The sequence below is a fragment of the Conger conger genome, chromosome 13 (assembly GCF_963514075.1).
Source record: "Conger conger chromosome 13, fConCon1.1, whole genome shotgun sequence".
NCBI classification, from domain to species: Eukaryota; Metazoa; Chordata; class Actinopteri; order Anguilliformes; family Congridae; genus Conger; species Conger conger.
In genome coordinates, this window is record NC_083772.1 from 13483700 (window position 1) to 13495124 (window position 11425).

General features: G+C 50.3%; 1 protein-coding gene across 1 annotated transcript in view; it reads right to left on the reverse strand.

Moving 5' to 3' along the window:
* The window catches only part of dscaml1 (Down syndrome cell adhesion molecule like 1), an 85978-nt gene that overhangs the window by 43216 nt on the left and 31337 nt on the right, over window positions 1-11425 (reverse strand). The window contains exons 6-9 of the mRNA XM_061216341.1: window positions 11059-11334; window positions 9728-10024; window positions 2912-3184; window positions 590-871 (exon numbers count right to left, since the gene is read on the reverse strand). Coding sequence (XP_061072325.1) covers window positions 590-871; window positions 2912-3184; window positions 9728-10024; window positions 11059-11334 — 1128 coding nt within the window. The remainder of the gene's footprint in view (window positions 1-589; window positions 872-2911; window positions 3185-9727; window positions 10025-11058; window positions 11335-11425) is intronic.

Genomic DNA, 11425 nt, shown 5'->3' on the forward strand with positions numbered 1-11425 from the left:
AGAAACCGGCCATGCCGGCGTGAGAATGCTACAGTTGCGTCATAGCAGCTGTTTTTCATCCAGCGCTGAAAAGGTCACTACGCTCCATCACAATATTACTGTATTACCTTCTGTCTTTACTCCCTACACTTCTGCACTCCTCTGTCTCCTGACTCCCTTCTCCCTCACTCCATCACTCCATCACTCCATCCCTGTCCTCCATGTTTCTCCTTTATTTCTCTGACACTCTCCCAATCTTATTTCCGTTTTCCTCCCTCATTCTCATCCATCCCTTCTTCCTCCAGCAGCTATAGCCGCTCCTGTCTCCCTCTCTCTCTCTCTCTCTCTCTCTCTCTCTTTCAGCTCTCTGAGCTCTCCCTCCCTCATTTTCTCTGTCCTTCCTTCTCTCTCCCTCTAGTCTCTCGACAGTACAGGTAAACACACATTGCAAAAACGAAAGAATAAGTTATAAGTAATAAAAATAAGTTCATAACACTCAAGTATTTCAGTCTTACATTTGGACTGACTGTAAGTCTCACTATGAGACAAAAAGGCATAGCACTGGGGTTAAGCCCCGCGGTTTTGCAGTGAGCGTTCTCTGCCCCCTCACCGGTGACGATGAGCTGCCTCTCGGAGCTGACGGTGGCCGCGTCGTTGCTGGCGATGCAGGTGTAGTTGCCGTTGTGCTCGAGCGACACCTTGGAGATCTGCAGCGAGCTCATGAACTCCTTGGTCTCGATGTTGACCCCGGCCGACCCCGGCACGATCTCCTGCCCGTCCTTGCGCCAGGTGATGCGGATGGGCATGTCGCCGGACGACACCACGCACGCGATGTACATGAGCTTCCCGATGGAGGTGGGGGGGAAGTCGAAGGGCTGGATCAGGGGGGGCACTGCGGGGAGAGAGAGAGAGAGAGAGAGAGAGAGAGAACTACATTAAAACCAGCATCCAATGACGAAGCAAGATATATGATGATGCATGGCTGGGGGTACTAGAACTCATCTGCACACATGAGCTCAGATAAAAAAAAAAGAAAGAAAAAGGTTTATTAAGAGTTTATATTAGTTATATTTTTCACTCATTTTTTATTATTATCATTTATTTTTTATTTATTTGTTTATTTTACTTTTTTCAAGAATGTGTTATTGTAGATTCTCTGTTATTTATTGTGTATTACAGTGGATATAATATGTGGCTTTGGCAACAGTGGTTCATTTCTTTTCATGCCAATTAAGCTATTTGAAATGAAAACTTCAGACAGAGGGAAAGAGAAAGAGAGATGTCAGAAGGGAGAGGGGCAGTTGGAGACCCACAGATGTAGAGAAGGAGAGAATGTAAGAGAAATAAAAGGGGGAGTTGGAGAGAGAGGGAGAAGAGGAGTAAATGGTGCATGTTAACACCTCCATTCCGCTGCTCGGTTAAGGTCACAGCGGTGGGCACTTGCGTGGAACCTTCCGGGCCCCACAGTCTGCCCCTGGAGCCCCGCCCCCACCCCACCCTCTCCTCTCCAGCCCATAATAGCTGCTCTAATTAGAACCCAATTGGCAGAGAGAATAATGCTGTTTCCATGGCAGCAGAGTTGGTGTGTGCGTGCATGTGTGTGTGTGTGTGGGGGGGGGGGGGGGCTACAGCTGAGACATCTGGGGGATTTAATCTGGGGCTCGTTAGAATTCATCTAATTAAATCAACGACATGACAAGACAAGGACCACACCACACTACTCACACTGTCCCCAAACACTGACAAATCCACACACTCGCACGCATGCACACACACACACGCACAAAATGCACACACACACACACGCACACTCACATGCATGCACAAGCACACACTCACACGCATGCACAACATACACACACACTCACACACATGCACAAGCACACACACACACAACACACACATGCACACACACACTTGCATGGGTGAGCACACACACACACACGCACACACACACACGCGCACACACACACGCGCACACACACACGCGCACACACACACACACACATACACGCACACGCATACGCACACACACACACACACACACACACACACAACACACACATGCGCACACACACACACACACACACAGAATAAAACACAGGCTCTGTAATTGGGAGTAGAGGAAATCTTCAGGCCATTAATCCCTGTAATCAGAGCCCATTAGAGGGCCCTTTCTTCCTCATCCCTCCGTACGGCCAATCAAATCCAGCCCCTCAGCCAATCACAGGCCAGCGCCACGAGTGCCCAATAAAGCACAACGCGTCCACTTGGAGGATCTCTCCACATTTAAGGTTTGTTATTTTCTCTTTTCCCAGAGAAAGGAATAAATAGATGTTTCTGAATTGGAGCTCCACAACATTTCCAAGAAACAGACAAAAGTCAGCGGCGTGAGCCAACCGCTAAAAGCCCTGAGAGGCTGGCGGAGGCGTCCAGCGCGAGCAGGTGGCCGTGCAGCCAGCCTGGAGAGGGGAGAGAGCCGAACCACAGGCTCCGCTGCGGCAGAGATTTTAAAGGAGAAGGAGGGCCGTCTCAAATATCAGCTGCCACTCCGCTAGCGCCTAGCCGTACGAGAAGCCGGGAAGTCCCGCTTGCACACGCAGTTACGTCGGCCTACTGCTCCTCTCTGAGAAAAGCCAGAGAAAGGATTCAATTTCAAGACCCTGCGCATGTGCGCAAGGTGAGAAACTGTGAGATAAATCGCTTTTTTCACAGCGTTAACGCTATATATCGCCCAGATAAACCCTCCATTTCGTACCTGACGATCTAGGCCCATGTGAACCCAATAGGAACCCAGAAAGTACAGATGGACAGCTCATGGTGAGACACATTCCCCATTGTAAAACCAGCGCTGAGGTTTGGCCTCTAGGTTGGACCTCTCTCTCTCTCGGCTCACCCGCGACCCCTGACCCCGTGACCCCCGAGCCCTGACCTTTGACGGTGACGTAGACGCTCTGGCTGATGGAGAGCTGGGGCAGGATGAGCACGCTGCAGACGTAGGCGCCCTCGTCCATGCCCTTCTGCACGTCGCTCAGCTTCAGAGTGCCGTTCTCGTACACCACCTGCCGGTGGTTATCCGGCAGCAGCAGCGCGTCCTTGTACCACTTTATGGAGTAGTACGGGTAGCCAATCACGCGGCACGTGATGTAGGTGTTCCGCCCGGCCACCGCCGTGATGTTCCGCATCGCCCGGATACTGGGGGACCCTGGGGTGGAGGAGGGGGCGGAGGAGGAGGAGGAGAGGAAGAGGGGAGGAGAGGAAAGGAGGAAGAGAGGAAGAGGAGGAGGAAGAGGAGGAGGGGGAGAAGGAGGGGGAGAAGAGGAGGAAGAAGAGGGGAGGAGAGGAAGAGAGGAAGGGAGGAAGAGGAGGAGGAAGAGGAGGAGGGGGAGAAGAGGAGGAAGAAGAGGGGAGGAGAGGAAGAGAGGAAGGGAGGAAGAGGAGGAGAAGAAGGAGGAAAAGGAGGCCAGAAAGAGAGGGGAAGAAGAGAGGGTATGCCAGAAGGAAAAAGAGAAGATCCAAGAAAGAGTGGAAGAATGGGGGAGAGGAAAGGGTAGAGGAAGAGAAAGAGAGGAGGAGCGCAGGAGGGAAAAGGAGGGATAAGGGGAGGAGGGAGGGGGAGAGAGGGGGTTAGAATGCCCTCTCTCCTGTCTACATGTGTTTAGACTGTGACGGTGTGTGTGTGTCTCTATGTGTCAGAGTACACTATTCCTCCATTTTATATACTATGCGCACTCACAAGTAAGTGCGGCCACAACTTAAAGCAATTCCGTTTTATGTGTGTGCTTCGTGTCAGAGAGCCTGTATGTGTGAGAGCATTTAGCGTACGTTTGAGACTAGCCTAAATGTGCGTGCTAACCTTCCGTGCCTAAGCCTGACTGCAGCCGCTGGCACCAGAAGGAGCAATAGCATCTCAACACATAATACAGGCTAATGAGCCACTGGGGCACACTCAATTTCAATAGCAAGCGCTAACTCAGTCTTACACGCACACTGAGTTTATCTTAATGGTCCAGCCCCATATCTGTGGTCTCGTTAAGTCACAATGCTTTTGATATGTGTTCTGCGTCGTACGTGTTTAACCTATGAGTCATAGTCACAGTTTATACCATGTCACAGTTTATATCAATGACATCACATTAACATCAAGATTTCTCATTTAGAGGACTGGCAAGAACAGAATCCTCGGGGCGGATCGTCAGCGCAGGTGGATAGAAATGCATCATCCTACGACCTCTTCCGTCTACAGTTCAGAAGGAACCGTCCCTGGTGCTGAGTGGGAATGGACAGCACTGGTTCTCTGTCTGCGGTGCTAAACCCGACCGTGCGGCTCTGGTTCTCTGTCCGTGGTGCTGAACCTGACCGCGCGGATCTGGTTCCCTGTCCGTGGTGCTGATGCCCTGTCCTCGACATCAACGTGGACGGCGATCGATTACGTCAGGTCTTTTTCAGCAGACTCTGGATCTGCACTAATCTTCAAATAAGCTTGTTGCCCCTTGGTGTCAAAGGTAGGTAATCCACCACAAGGATTCTGTTCTTGCACCCAAAGGGAGGACACAACGACAGACACGGAGAGGACGGGGTGGGTGACATTGAGGAGGTGATGGCGGTGACACACACGTCAAACGAGCCAGAGACGGCAACGGACCAATCGCAGGGGGAGGAGGAGGCTGTGCGGTGAGCTTCTCTGAATACAGACAGAACAACAAGAGTTAAAGTGAGTTTGGCCGCTGAAGAGAGGAAGATAATGTATGTGTGGGAGTGTGCGAGTGCGCGCGGGTGGGTGTGTGTGTGTGGGAGTGTGTGGGTATGTGTGGGGGTGTGTGTGGGTGTGCGTTGAAGGCTGGCTGCCTCCCTCTCTCCCTCTGTCTCCTGTAGCTCGGAGTGTGTAGGGCTTTGTAGTCACAGCTCTGACAAGTCAGACGCTGATGTATTATTAACAAGAGCTGCAGCATAGTGCAGCGCGCGCGCACACACACACACACACACACTCACACACACACACACACACAAACACAAACATACACATACATAAACAACCAAAATTACATACACACAAACATAAACAAAAAAAACCTCTCTCTCTGTCTCTCTCTCTCTCCTATCTCTCCTCTATCTGTCTCTCTGTCTATCCCTCTCTCTCTCTCTCCTATCTCTCCTCTATCTGTCTCTCTGTCTCTCCCTCTCTCTCTCTCTCTCTCTCCTATCTCTCCTCTATCTGTCTCTCTGTCTCTCCCTCTCTCTCTCTCTCTCTCTCTGTCTCTCTCTCTCTCTCCTATCTCTCCTCTATCTGTCTCTCTGTCTCTGTCTCTCCCTCTCTCTCTCTCTCTCTCTCTCTCTCTCTCTCTCTCACACACACACACACACACACACACAGTCACAAACAGGTATAATGCCCAGCAGAGACACACACGAGTCACGTCCCCAGCCCTCTTTCAGGAGCCAGAGTGCGGAGGCTATGGGAGAATGAGCACTAGGATCAGGGGGAGAAGTGCCTCTCCTCCCGGTGTGTGAACAGGAACCCAGCACACCCTCAGTCTCCTGCCCAGGTGACAGCAGACTGTTTAGTCGCTTGTGAGAAGTGGTGACAGACAGAGAATTGCCAGCTCGCTGCAAGGTGAAGGAAAAAGTGCAGCCTTATTCCTGAAAAAGATTAGACTAAAATGTTTGAATTCAATATTTATTTATTTTTTATTTTTTTGCTGTACCACTGTCTTACCAGTTAATGTTAGCCAGCATTTGTGAGCTCGCTAGCAGAAAAAGATCGATAGCACTTTATTAATCCCCGTGGGGAAATTTGGTGAAAGAAAACCTGGAGGAGGCGTATCTTCAAAAAAAGTGCTCCCTGTCCCACACGTTTGGAATCAAAGTCATACTAACACACACAGTAACTCATACAAACACACACACACACACACACACACACAGTAACTCATACAAACACACACACACACACACAGTAACTCATACAAACACACACACACGCACACACATACAGTAACTCATACAAACACACACACACACAGTAACTCATACAAACACACACACACACACACACACACAGTAACTCATACAAACACACACACACGCACACACATACAGTAACTCATACAAACACACACACACGCACACACATACAGTAACTCATACAAACACACACACACACACAGTAACTCATACAAACACACACACACACACACACACACAGTAACTCATACAAACACACACACACGCACACACATACAGTAACTCATACAAACACACACACACGCACACACATACAGTAACTCATACAAACACACACACACACACAGTAACTCATACAAACACACACACACACACACACACACAGTAACTCATACAAACACACACACACACACACGCACACACACACACACACACATGAACATATACATACACACACACACACACACAGTAACTCATACAAACACGCACACACACATACAGTAACTCATACAAACACACACACACGCACACACACACACATACCCAAACACACACACAAACATACACGCACGCTCACTCATAATCAAACACAGACACACACACAAACATACACACACACACACACACACACACACACAAACATACACACACACACACACACACACACACAAAAAAGCATACATGCATGCTCACTCATAATCAAACACAGACACACACACAAAGATACACACACACACACACACACAAAAACACACATGCACGCTCACTCATAATCAAACACAGACACACACACAAACACACACACACACACACACACACACACAAACATACACACACACACACACACACACACAAAAACATACATGCACGCTCACTCATAATCAAACACAAACACACGCACACAGTAAGTGGATCAGTCAGTGTGTGTGGACCAGTCAAAAGGAGTAACTGCGTCTGCTCACTCCCTGAGTCTAAACTCTCAGCTCTGTGTCCATTCACAGATTACCCTGAAACTCTGGCCATGTCACAACCAGGAACCATCCAGAGAGAGAGAGGGGGGGAGAAAGAAAGACTGGGGAGGGGAGTGAGAGAGAGAGAGGGAGAGGAAAGGGTTTAAGAAAGAGAGGGAAGGGGAGATAGAGAGTGAGAAAGGGGGAGGAGAGAGCAGGAAAGTGTAGACGTGCGTGGCTGGGAGCGGGTCAGTGATACCGGCGTGCTGTCATGGCCTCTTAGTGTCTCCCCTGTCCCCCAGCTCATCACAGGGACAGCCATCTCACTGCAGCTGCCACTGGACCACAACATCTCTCCCTCTGACACACCGTCTCTCCCTCTGACCACACTCCTCTCCCTCACTCCCTTAACCGTCTCTGTCTCTCCACCTCTCACTCTACCTCTCCTCTCATCTCCTCTCCATCTCTCACTCTACCTCTCCTCTCCATCTCTCACTCTACCTCTCCTCTCCATCTCTCTCTATCTCTCCTCTCCTCTCCATCTCTCTCTATCTCTCCATCTCTCTCTATCTCTCTCTCCATCTCTCACTCTACCTCTCCTCTCCTCTCCATCTCTCTCTATCTCTCTCCATCTCTCCATCTCTCTCTCTCACTCTCCTCTCCATCTCTCACTCTACCTCTCCTCTCCTCTCCATCTCTCCCTATCTCTCTCTCCATCTCTCACTCTACCTCTCCTCTCCATCTCTCTCTATCTCTCTCTCCATCTCTCACTCTACCTCTCCTCTCCTCTCCATCTCTCTCTATTTCTCTCTCTATCTCTCACTCTACCTCTCCTCTCCTCTCCTCTCCATCTCTCTCTGTCTCTCTCTCCAACTCTTACTCTACCTCTCCTCTCCATCCACTTCCCCCTGATCCTCTCTCACTCTACCTCTCCTCTCTCCATCCACTTCCCCCTAACCATCTCTTTCTCTCCATCTCTCACTCTACCTCTCCTCTCCATTTCTCTCTCTATCTCTCTCTCCATCTCTCACTCTACCTCTCTCCTCTCTGTCCTCTTCCCCTTTCTCTCTACCTCTCTGTTTACAAAAATAAACAATTAAGGGGATGTTTTATAGACATTATGTATATTTGTATAAAATGTAAAGAAATAATTACAATGTTGTTTTTCGGTCTGTTCCTCGCCTTCTCTCTCCCTCAATCTCTCTCTTTCCCCGCCTCTTCAACTCTCCTTCACTTCCTCCCTTTCCAGCTCAAATTCAAGCTGAAATATTCAGATGTTTTACTGCCACCACCACACATAGGCATAGCATTGCTGAAGTAATCCTTTATGTATGATATAAATCAACAGTGAAGACGTCAGCCGCTTTAGTTGGAATGTTATAGATTCAGGGCTGGGTGTTGGACATGCCTTTCACAGATGAAATAATAAGACCCAAGCAATTTACGTACGACTAAAGAACAGGCAGTTCCATCTGTCACCTAAATGAGGCACTGTTAGCTGAGAGAGAGCTTGCGTTATTTAGAACCTATGTTCACTGGTGTTGGTTTGTATTATTTTGGGATTCATATCAATGTTCAGTTGTAGATTTGTGTTATTTTGGGTTTTTATAATCGATGTTCAGTTTTTGGTTCATGTTATTTGGGTTTTACAGGTATATCAATGTTCAGTTGTTAGTTCATGTTGTTTTAGGTTTTATATCAATGTTCATTGTTGGTTCATGTTATGGCATGTTCATGGCATACTGTAGTCTAGTGGTTAATGTACATGACAGGGACCCAGAAGGTTGGTGGTTCAAGTCCCAAAGTAGCCACGATAAGATCCGCACAGCCGTTGGGCCCTTGAACAAGGCCCTTAATCCAGCATTGCTCCAAGGGAGGATTGTCCCCAGCTTGGTCTAATTGACTGTGAGTTACTTTTAGGGCTGTACAATATATTGTATATTTATCTTCATCAAGATATGCACACGCAAAAGACTGCTTGAACTGTGATGAACAGTATTTATTTAAATTGATATAATTGCGATAAAACACTTTATTATTATCGCATATCACGCAGCCCCAGTTGCTTTTGATAAAAGTGTCAGATAATTAACCGTAATGTCAATGCCGTTAAATGCTGTTCCTGACCGTGGCCCAGGTGAGCGGGGTGGGGTGCTGACTCCGTGTCGGATCATTGTGCCGGCGCTGCCCGCATGAGCAGCAGGCAGAGAGGTGAGAGCATCCAGAGAGAGGTGGTGACAGACAAACATATGGAGGATGGGAACAACGACCAGACACGTGGACGAGGGGGCGAGAGAGGTCAGAGAGACAGAGAGAGAGAGAGGGCGAGAGAGAGAGAGAGAGAGAGATGGGGAGAGAGACAGAGCGAGAGAGAGAGAGAGAGGGAGAGGGAGAGAGAGAGATAGAGAGAGATGGGGAGAGAGAGACAGAGAGAGAGAGAGAGAGAGATGGGGAGAGAGACAGAGAGAGAGAGAGAGAGGGAGAGGGAGGGAGAGAGAGAGACAGAGAAAGGGAGAGAGGGTGAGAGAGAGACAGAGAGAGGGAGAGAGGGAGAGAGACAGAGAGAGAGAGGGAGAGAGAGAGATAAACACGGACAGAGGGAAGATGGAATAGACGAACAGGAGAAAAGAAAACGGGGAGGGAGAGGGAAAGTCAACAGAGGAAGGCGACACAAACGACACACACAGACAAGCGAACAGGAAACAGATACCCCCACCCCACCCCACCCCACCACACACACACACAGGTTCGGGGAGCGGGTGGAAGGACAGGGAGGGAGGGAGGGAGGGTTGGGGGGGAGGTCCCTACGGCGATATTGAAAAGTAGACAGGCACCTCTTACGTTTATGCGCGCTTGGTACTCTGCGCTGCCGGCCGAGTTTCGGGCTGCGCAGCGGTACACCCCTCCGTCGCGGATCTGCGGGCTGCTGACGTTGACGTGGGACACGGTGCTCCCGTCCGACAGCGTGTACTGGCTGGCCCGGTGCGTGGGGTCGCGCGCCACCGCCTCGTCGTCCAGCGTCCAGGTGATGGTGGGGGGGGGGGCCCCTTTCGCCGCGCACATCAGCGAGAAGGGCTCCCCGGGGGCCACCACGCGCTCGCTGAAGGAGGACACGATGCGGGGCGTCCCGTCTGGGGATGGGAGAGAGGGAGGGGGGGGGGGGGGGGGCGTTAGACAGGACGTCCCGCACAACGTACACAATAACGCTTTACAATAAGGTCACATGACCTTCAGCATTGACTAATGTAGTTGTAGGTTAACTAGGTAGGTAGTTAACAACTACAGGACATACACTTTTGACAGGGACTCTCCTTGTACTTGGTTGAGTCCTGCATGTGACATTAGGCAGAGAAAGGTGGGTCATAATGAATTGGCATGAACTAATGTAGTTGTTCACATTAATTAATGATGTGCAAATACATTAACAAAGCAATACAGACTACCTTCTCAGGAGGTAGTTAGTTAACAACTAACAACAATTGTTACCCGAATGTAACGCGGCCATGTTGGATCTGTCTGTACTGCATAAATACACAGTGTACTCTCACTCTCACTCTCTCCTGCTGTGGCCCGTGTACAGTACAGGCTGCTGTGGTTCTTCTCAGCACACAGTCCCCATTGCCATTCCTCTCTCTCTCTCTCTCTCTCTTTCTATCCCACCACCTCTTTCTCTCCTCAATTTCTTACCCAACCCCCCTCATACATAGGCCATTTTCCCTTCACTCTTTCTCTCTCCCTCTTTAAAAAGGCCACTTTAAAAGGCCCTAACAGCTCCTTTCCCTCTGAAAGGACATGACCCCTTTCACCTTTGGCAAAAAGCCCTCTTACACGCTTTATCAAAGGCCCTTCCCCTCCCTTACAAACCCCCCCCCCCCCCCCCCCAATAGAGTTCCCTCCCCTCCCTTATAAAGGGCCCTTCCACACATTTATAAAGGGCCCTTCCCCTGTAGAGGATCCTAATCCGCCCTTTCCCTATAGAGCCCCCCCCCCCCGCTCCCCTCCCTAATAAAGGGCCCTTCCATACATTTATAAAGGGCCCTTCCCCTGTAGAGGATCCTAATCCGCCCTTTCCCTATAGAGTCCGCCCCCCCCCCCCCCCACTCCCCTCCCTAATAAAGGGCCCTTCCATATAAAGGGCCCTGCCCTGGCTGTGGCCCCTGCTCACCCTCCAGCAGGATGATGGAGAAGTCCTGCGCGGTTTGGCCCTTGCGCGTGGCGAAGCACTGGTAGGCCCCTGAGTGGGGTTTCTGCGCGGCGCTGATGAACAGGGTCTCGTTGTGGGACCCCTGGATGGAGAAGTGCTGGTCGGGGGACACGGGCTCCGTGTTGCGGAACCAGGACACGGTGAACTGGGGAGAGCCCTGCACCGCGCAGGACAGGATCACCGTGCTGCTGATCCCCGTCTTCAGGTTCTTAGGGGAGAGGGTCACGCGCAGGGGGTCTGCGGGGAGAGAGAGACACACACACACAGGCTGTCAGCACAAACGGATTTTAGGCAGTCATTCGCGCAGAGCATTAGGTCCCAGCGGGCC